This window comes from Anastrepha obliqua, chromosome 4, assembly GCF_027943255.1.
Source record: "Anastrepha obliqua isolate idAnaObli1 chromosome 4, idAnaObli1_1.0, whole genome shotgun sequence".
NCBI classification, from domain to species: Eukaryota; Metazoa; Arthropoda; class Insecta; order Diptera; family Tephritidae; genus Anastrepha; species Anastrepha obliqua.
In genome coordinates this window covers 23,430,308-23,440,158 of record NC_072895.1, presented here as the reverse complement: position 1 = coordinate 23,440,158, position 9,851 = coordinate 23,430,308, and the positions used below count along the sequence as shown (strand labels likewise).

At 37.9% G+C, this 9,851-nt stretch overlaps 1 protein-coding gene across 2 annotated transcripts in view; it reads left to right on the top strand.

The window, feature by feature from the left end:
* Positions 1–5,760: 5,760 nt before the first annotated feature.
* The window catches only part of LOC129244880 (uncharacterized), a 99,576-nt gene continuing 95,485 nt past the window's right edge, over positions 5,761–9,851 (top strand). The window contains exons 1-2 of one of the 2 annotated variants that reach the window (XM_054882773.1): positions 5,761–5,859; positions 5,995–7,171. In XM_054882773.1, coding sequence (XP_054738748.1) covers positions 6,883–7,171 — 289 coding nt within the window. In that variant the 5' untranslated portion in view covers positions 5,761–5,859; positions 5,995–6,882. Of the gene's footprint in view, positions 5,860–5,994; positions 7,172–9,851 lie in introns of those variants that run through there. The other variant, XM_054882774.1, reaches the window with a different exon arrangement.

Sequence of the window (9,851 nt, the reverse complement as noted above, 5' to 3'; positions counted from 1 at the left end):
CTTGTTGCTAGGCGCATTTTTTAAGCAGCAGATTTCGCGAATGAGGCGGATTGTGAATGTAATTTTATTGCTAAACAAAAGCAACAGTTGCCATTTTTCGCGCATGTGTGTGTGTGTGTGTTAATGGCTGTGTTCGGTGCTCAATAGCGGGTTTTTGTTTTGTTGTTGTGTGTAGTGAGATCGTTTCTTTCATTCCCTCCGCTTCGGGCTATGCTTCCTGTTGCATTGACATGGCTGGGCCATGTTTTTGCTTGACATTCGTTTATAGGTTAAATAAATCTTACAAAATCAAAACAAAAACATAAACAAAAAATAAGGAAAAAACAATAACAACAACGGATAATCCCGCATATAAGTTACTTCTTGGCATTTTGACTTTTTTCAATTTAACCTTTGCATATAAATAACTTCGAAAATGTCGAAAGAAAGTATTGAGTTGGATTTGGTTGGAAAAATGTATAGTACACGTGTGTGTGTGTGAATTATTTATGCGCATAAGCACATATTGACATATACGTACATAAGCATCTTATTGGCGGATTTTGAAGTCATTCATCATTGACTTGTAAGCGATAAAAATACGTCTTTTTTCACATATTTTTCGACAATTTTTGTTTATTTATTTTTTTTCACATACTTTTTGACAAATTTTGTTAATCTATTTTTTCACATATTTTTCGAAAATTTTAATTTATTTTTACTCATATTCTTGATTATTTGGAGTATAATCACATTTTTATATCTTCACTTTCGACCACAAATTTGTATGCCGTGGGTGTCCTTCATGATGTTAAGTCACTTTGGCATAATTGCGTTAAAAGTACCACAAACTTTTAATTACATAATTTTTTGAAAATGCAATGATGCTTACTTTTGGAGTCAACTGGGGACCACTTCCATTTACATGTGTACAGTGTGTCTCATAATTATAGTTCTGGGACTTACGGATACGTTTGGACAATTTATTGGCTTCTCACTTATTTAAAAAATTTTTTTTAAGAAATATAATTTATTTGACTGTTAAAACCATATAAATTGAAGTTTTAAACTTTTATTAGTTTTTTAACATTAAATTTTTTTTTGTTAAAATTAATCAAAATTTCAAATTTTTTAATGGAAATTTTTAGACAAATTTTAGGTTTGCAGTTTAATAAAAAAAAAGTGCGAGTAGCGTAGTACAAATAACAGAAGTGAAACTTTCAAGGCAGACAAAGAAAGAGGGAAAGACCTGAGAGAAAATGAGAGAGAGATTGAGAGAGAAAAAATATATATCTAAATAAATTCCCAATATTTGCAGAGAATACAAATAGACAAAATTTACAAAAAAACAAAAAACAGCAGCTGAGCGTATTGAAGCTTAAATTATGACAATGAACAATTGTTGTTGTACTCTTTGTACTCTAGCCTTAAAGATAACTCATGTGTAGGTAAGTATATATGTTAGGGCGGGTCGATTTAAAAATCGCTCATTGCTCTGTGAAAATCGTATTCTAGGGATCAAATTAAGAAACTTTGCTGAAGGAACCGTACCTCTAAAACGAATTCTGATGTCCCCCAATTTGGGTCGAACTTTTTAGTTTCTTTTCTCATGTAAAGGCCAAAAATGGTGATATTTTGAAATGATTGTATGGGGAACCCCCAGGGGAGTTCCAGGGGGTGTGCCACTGGCATGGGTGGATCTACCGTCCAAAGTTAGTGGAGCACTCTAAATGGGTCAAAGTGGGATTCTTCGTTCGACCCAAATTGGGGGACATCAGAATTCGTTTTAGAGGTATGGTTCCTTCGGCAAAGTTTCTTATTTTGATCCCTAGAATACGATTTTCACAGAGCAATGAGCGATTTTTAAATCGACCCGCCCTAATAAACACATATCAACAACTAGCAACTATCTATTGGAAGTTTTCGAAATCGCACCACTCAATTGAATTCCCCAATTTCCCATCATATAATATCCTCAAGAACATGCATACATACATACATACATACATACATACATACATCATTAAATACAAATTTGCATATTCTCAATAACACTAACATACAGGTTACGTGTAATATCCAAATAATCTCCCTAAGCTTAAGGATGTGCTTCTTTCTCACTCCCTTGTACACTTAGTATGCACTTATACACACATACATACATAGTTATATACATATTTATATAAGTTATACTAGTCCATCACTAAACATATATAAGGTATAGCTTTTTTTCTTGCTCGTCCATCGACTCCTAAGAGGTTTCACTTCAAAAATATAAATAAATAATTGGCGCTTCCACTTTTATTGGGTGTTTGGGCGAGCTCCTCCTCCTATTTCTGGCGTGCGTCTTACTTTTATTCTAGAAATGGAAGAATCTACACTTTTAAGTCAACTTCGAACAGCAGATATAAAAAACTTTTTCTTCATTTTGGTCTTTTACCGAGATTCGAACCTACGTTCTCCCTGTGAATTCCGAATGGGCGTCACGCACCAACCCATTCGGCTACGGCGGCTGCCTAAAGTCTCCCTAAATATCAATTCACTTGTTCCAACGAAATTCCAATTTATGATTTACATCCCTGAAGTGAGAATTTTCAAGGTCTGCTTAGCTGATATGACCTCATCCGTTGATGAAAAACTCCTTCCACGCATGCATTTTTTTAGGTCTGGAAACAGATGGAAGTCGCTCGGGACAAAATCTGGTGAATTCGGTGGATGCTCCAACAATTCAAACTTTAATTCATGGATTTTAGCCGTTGCCGAAATGCCATTGGGACGAGTTGCACTGTCCTGTTGGAAAATAGTTTCTTTTTTTTCTTTTGAAAACTGCGTTTTTTTCACGAATGTTTTCCTTCAGCTGATATAAAAGGTTATATTAACATATATAATTTTTTTGTTTTAGCAGTTTGCAAGTAGTCCACAAACAAAATTCCTTTCGCTTCGCAAAAAACTGATGCTATCACCGTTTTGGCCGATTTATGGACACGAACTCGTTTGGGAGCCGAAGAACCAGGTTTCCTCCACTCCACAGCCTCTTGTTTCGACTTAAAACCATGGTGATGGACCACAGCCTCATCTATTGTAATGAACTGACACGCAAAATCCCCTTTATCTTTATGAAAAGGCTCTAAATGTTGCTGAGAAAATCGCATTCGAATGTGTTTTTGTTCCAGTGTTAGCGAATGCGGAACACCGCTTTCCCAATACTTCAGTCAAAATATTGCTAACACTGCCCAATAAGGTACCTAGGACTTCTAACAAAACTAAAAAAAAAATAGCTCATTTCTTAACCCCAAAAACTTATCCTTTCCATCCTTACTCCTGCACAAAAGTCAGCACATTACTTGCATTGTGGCTGGTAAAACAAGCAAACTCAAAGAAAAACACACAGCATCAGTGGCGCCAGCAAGAAGAAGCGTTCGACCGCGGTAATAGCGCAGTCATACGAAATTTAGCGAAGTCCTCAACCATCTGTGCGATCCTTCTAGCAGAAAAATGTGAGACACAGATGGTGCTCCAAGCAGCAAGAAGGCGTTGTCCCTAAGCAACGAGAGGTGGGCATTCCCATCACTTCGGACTAGTAGCATCAGGCTAATCACCTACCTTGTCAGAAATCAAAACAAATTAACGAAATCAACGTAAGACTGACAGAGTCTTGTCGAGGCCCTATGCTAGCGAGAGGAGTGAACAAGGGAAAAAAAATGATGGCGAAAAGTGCTTATACACTTCCAATATTCGTCCATAAGTTTCCTTTGCTTTTAAACCATCAAAAAATAAAAATTCAATCACTGCTCGATATTTGATTTTTTCCATAGTAGAAAATACTGTGACATGTCGACGCTCAATGACTCGTAAACAAAGAATGAATTGACAGATTGAAATGAAACTTCCATACGTTCATATAAAAATTTAGTGGCAACGCTCTCTCTCATCGAACCGCGAAACTTATTGAACCACCTAGTATTTTGTCAGGCATACAAATTAGGCGCTACTTTAGATTATTAATAAAAGCACACGCGATGTTTGATTTAATTTTGATTTTTTGTTTTTTACTATAAAAGGGGAATCATAATCATCTTTTGCTTAAGAAAATTGCTCAAAAAAAATGTTATGATATGCAGCGAAAAGTGTATGCAAGTAGGTGTGCAATAAATCGCTTTTGTAAATAAGCGCAAAACACCGCAGCCGAGCAGCAGTAGACGCGCCAACCCACATTTAAATTTTTTTCTTCTCATTAATGCCGTGCGGGGTTGCGCGTGCGCGATTCATATTTACTTTGAGTAGCTAAAATATGCGCATTTTTTCAAGCGTTTTAGCCCACCGCCGTCAGTAAGTGTGACAAACGCGTTGGTCGCCCAAATTAAGTGTCACTTGGTTGGACTGCCGACTGATGTTTGGTAAGGTGGGGAGTGGTGGGCAACGTATCCACTGTACTTGTTTTCGTTCGCTAAGCGTTGGTTGCCAGTTTTCTGTTTTCTTGTTTTTGGTATGCACACAAAAAGAGAAAAATAGATAAAGAAAAACAAGACGCTTGGCGCAATAATTAAATGAATTCATTACTAATTGTTGTTTGTTTTAATTGAAAGCAGCAAAATAATCTATTAGTTACTTATAAGAATATGGCAAACATACACATACGGTCATTATAATAGGTACGCTGCCTCTATCGATTTCCTTGTGCCACTGGAACAATTAAGAGATGTTACTGAAATTTTGATTTTTTTTATAAATGACTTCCCTGCTTCCCTGTGAGTTTAAAAGACCTGTTACTCAGATTCGCTTATTTTCATGAAGTGTAATTTTGCGTGGCCATGAAAATAGGTACCTTGTGGATAAATATTGCATTTTAACTACATAATTAAGTAAAAAATAACTAATTGAGTAAAAAATAGGGTGGAAAAAGTCCTCTTACTGAAGCCTCCGCGAGGGTGCCGCCTGGGCAATGGGTCTCGACATCTTTGCTCTTCTCACCTACGTCGCATTTCTAATAATCGAATTTTCTCACCACACCCCCTTCATAATGGTATCACAAAGGGCGAATCTTTCTTCGTCCAAGTGTGCCCATTCCCTGGGCAACCATACCAACCTAACCTAACCTAATAAGGATACTTGAAAAACAACCGAGGCATGGTGCTAGTAATGTGAAGCATTAATATATTATATTTCATATAAAAGTTTATTCGCAAAACTATCTTCTACAAATTTGCTCATCACTCAGTTCTAATGACATCCAAATACAAAAAGAACAAAAACAAAAACAAATGCAAAGTAGATAAAAGAGCATCACTCGAGCAAACACCGCACGTGCACAAACTTTGCTGTAAACTCTTTGATTTGCGATATCTTCTGGGAATATTTTGCATTTAGCAATCAACCTGATTCCGGGAAATATTAAAAATATATTTATTTAATCATCTTTTAATTGCCCATAGAAACACAACGCTGATATAAACACAACGCAAGGTGCAAGTACGAGTATTTAAATTAAATATTTGTGATTTCGCGCTCTTATTAATAATAATACCCTTACGAATGCCAGCAAAGTAAAAGAGCGCGCTCTCGCTCTCCCACCATTCTCATCGTAGCATTGCCATGCGATTAGTAGTATTCACGTTGTGGGCAACGTATGTACGCTCTTTTTAGTAATCATACACTCCACATGTTATTGCCAGCGCACAGTTGATGATCATCCCAATAATGGTGATGACGCTGAGTGAGTGAGTGCCTACGATTGAGATGAACCCCACTATCATTATGATTCGCCTGGTCGGCTAAACAAGACTTACTCGTGTGAAACGTGATCGTAATAATGTTGTTGTTAAAGACAAGATCTGTATTCGTACCCTGGCTTGGGACGAGTATGCGCACGAGTGAAGTGTGGTATGCCTATGTATGCATGTATGTATGTATGTTTGTACACACATATACCTAATCGTTTTATCTTAGTATTATATTTACCTTTGCAATTTTTGCTTGTGTGTTGCTTAATGTTTTTTTTTTGTTATTGTCAATTAGTTGTTGTTTGCCGCCACGAAAAACTGGCAACATTTGTGATCGTCGAAAAGGTGAGCTCAACTCAGTTGGAATCTGATACTCGGCGTGAGTGAACATCAAGCGGAGGCGAACACGTTGACGGCGAACGAAGCAACGACGACGAATCGTCCAAACAGCGATTCCGGCTTACAAATGCTGAACGCCAATTAAAACGAATTGAATTTCCAAACATATTTGCATTATTACGACAAATTGAGAAAATTACAGTGCGCGCAGTTAACTGTTTAAAGTGCGAAATTATGAAAATGATATGTTAAAAAAAAAATAATCGTTAATTGTTTATTACTCGGGGGATTGCCTGTAAAAATTGTTGGGCGTTAAAGTTAATTTCTGCAAATTTATTGTGAGATTTTTGTGTGAATTTTTATTTGACCGCAGTTTTTAAGCTGTTTGTGTTAGTTTGTTTGTGTTAATTGTGTGCGAAAGCTGCAACCTTTTGCATATCGATATTTTATTAGCAAAAAAAAAAACAAAAAACCAAAAAAACTGTAATTAACGAAAAGCTGCGTTGTGAATTAACAGTAATAACGAGAACAACAACTTCGACGAGTTTTGCATTTTTGATTGTACATAAATTAAAAAATTGTCAAAGCGAAATTCCGAAAACCCAAAGTCTTCAAAGCAACATTGCAAGTCTGTTTTGGTTTCGTTATTTTTTATTAACGTGAAAAAATTAAAAATTTGCAATTTTAATTAATTGGCGACACGAAAAAAAAAGAAACGTAGGTGTGTGTGTGCAAAAAATAGTCGACACATAAAAAATCAGAAAGAAGAATAAACAAAGGAAGCAATAAAAAATAAGTAAAAAAAAAATAGAAATAAAAAGCTGTGCTACAACAACAACAAAATATGTATATAAGCAAAGTAAATAGCGAAATGGTTACTCGACGGGTTGCGTTCGATGACAGCTGCTGCAATCGCAACAGCAGCAGCAGCTACTACAACAACAACACTGTTAAAAATCGAGTGTACGATGGCAGTCAATTTGATATTGAAAAGCGTAAACGAAATACGTCGACTTGTGAAATGAAAAAACACAATTTTTCGGCAATTTTTCACATATCATTGATCGGAATTTTGTCACTGTTGGCTATGGCCAATGCAGTTGTGGCTGCGCAAGGTGCTGCTGTTTACTCGAGTAAGTGATCGAAAGAAATGTTTAAATATCAAAAACACACGCGTTTTGACATTTTCCAACCTATGGCGTAAATGTGTCGAGTGGGATGTGCCTAATTAAATTTAGGTTGAGGCAAGAGAAATCCATTATAAAGGGTGGTTAAGTTTCAAGGGCCGACGTTGATTTTGAATCGAATAAGATATTTTTAGGAAATTGTTCTCATTTCTCCTTATTATGATAATATAATATTTGTATGGCTCAATTACGTGTGGAACAAAATATCGGCCAAATAGCCGCCGCGTTCTCGGCGGCACACCTCCATCCGATGGTCCAAATTTTCGATGACGCTGAGGCATAATTGCGGTTCTATGCCGTTAATGTGCCGAATTATCTCATCCGTTAGCTCTTGAATTGTTGCTGGCTTATCGACGTACATCTTTTCTTTCACATAACCCCAAAGAAAGAAGCCCAACGGTGTCAAATGACATGATCTTAGTGGCCACTTGGCATCGCCGCGACGTGAGATTATTCGGCCATCAAATTTTTCGCGCAAAAAAGCCATTGTTTCGTTAGCTGTGTGGCAAGTGGCACCGTCCTGTTGAAACCACATATCGTCCACATCCATATCTTCCAATTTGGCCCATAAAAAGTTCGTTATCATCTCACGATAGCGAACACGATTCACAGTAACTGCCTGACCGGCCTCATTTTGAAAAAAATACGGCTCAATAATGCCGCTGGCCCATAAACCGCACCAAACAGTCACTCTTTGTGGGTGCATTGGTTTTTCGGCAATCAGGCAATCACTCTTGGATTATCATTCGCCCAAATGCGGAAATTTTGCTTATTGACGAATTCACTGAGGTGAAATTGTACGCACATTTGGACGATTAAATTGACTGAAAAAATCACGAAGTGCGGGATATGCATTTTGATTTGAACGCCTCAGGCCATAATAAGCCTGAATAACTTTAACGCGTTGCTCGATTGTATATCTTTCCATGGTTAAAATTGAGTTAGTCTGAAATTGAAAAGTGTCAAATGAAATGCAGAAAAAACTTGACGTTTAGGTTTGGTTCACATTCAGCATCGGCCCTTGAAATTTAACCACTCATTATTTGAGATGTTTCGGATTATCAGATTTGGGTCAAATGCGCACCGTTTTGTTGTAAAGGGTTTTCCAATAAGAGATGGTATTCCCGTAAAATATCAATAGTTTCGTTTCTTGTGTGGCACGTAGCGCCGTCTTGTTGAAAATAAATGTTGTCCAGATCAATACCATCCAATTCCGGCCAGAAAAAATTTTTAATCATCTCTCGATAGCGCAATCCATTCACCGTAACTGTTGCTCCAGCTTCATTTTCGAAAAACTAAGGTCCAATCACTCCGCCTGACCAACCGCACCGCACAAAACGGTCACACGTTGAGGACAGAGACGCTTGTCAACAGTAACTCTTGGATTTTCTCCAGATCCGACAATTTTGCTTGTTGACGAAGCCACCGAGGTAGAAATGGGCCTCATCACTCAAGATGATTTTTCGATGGAATTCCGGATCATTTTCATGCATTTCAACGACCCAATCAGCAAAGGCACGACGTTGTTGATGATCGGCCGGCTTGAGTTCTTGTGTTAACTGGACTTTATAAGCCTTAAGACCCAAATGTTTATGCAAAATACGGACGATGTAATGACATTTGTGGAATGCCTAATTCTAAAGAAGGACGAGGAATGGACAAACCTGGGTTTTCTTCAGTAAATATTTCCGACAGATTTAGGACATTGGGTTGCGTTGTACTGAGTACGGATAAAGTTCATACTCTTCCTCCTGTGGATCTCTTAAGATTCATCAATGAATCCAAGAGATTTGTGGAAGAGTGACCTCAAACTAATTTTTTCGTCTTATCACCCACATTTTATCTTTCCTATCTCTCTATTCTTTCTACTGAAATGCATCCAACCCCCCCACAAATCTTATGTAATGTAAGCTGACCAATTTCTCATCCCCAGTCACCATCTATCCACCATCCATTTAAGAAATGGGTTGATTTGGCCAAGACTTCGCAGATGGATATTCGATCCGTCATGTGTTTTGACATTAATTAGTGTGACAAACCGACATCGAGCGTCTTTTTGAATCCAGCTTTGTGCAAACGGTTTAAAACTATTTTATGGTCGATCTTTAGGTTCTGGACGATGATATTGTACTTTGCGAGGCTGCTTATAACCTCCTTCAATCTCTCGACCAATTGGTTGATGCTGTTCCGCCAAAAATCGCCTGGTCTGGTGTAAAGGAATTTGTTTAGCCTGCTTTTAAGGACCTCTTTGTTATTGAAGGTAACGTCCTTCATATGGTTTGACAGGGAGTGGAAAAGATGGTAATCGGCCGGTGCAAGGTCCGGAGAATACGGTAGATGATAAATTATCTCCCATTTGGGCTCCTGGAGTGCGCCTTTGACGACTTGTACAACATGGAGCCTGGTGCTGTAGTGAAGAAGTATGGTTTGACCATGTCGATCAGGTCTTTTCAGTCGTATAGCCTCATTCACGCGGTGTAGCTGGGCAATGTAGAGTGTCTTTTAGACCGAGGCATTATTTTCGCGCACATCCCACGGGACCGATTCCCTCCCAGCCCCACCAAACACATTTCATGATCTTCTTTGGATGAAAATCCGGCTTGAGTCTCGGCTTTGACGTATCTCC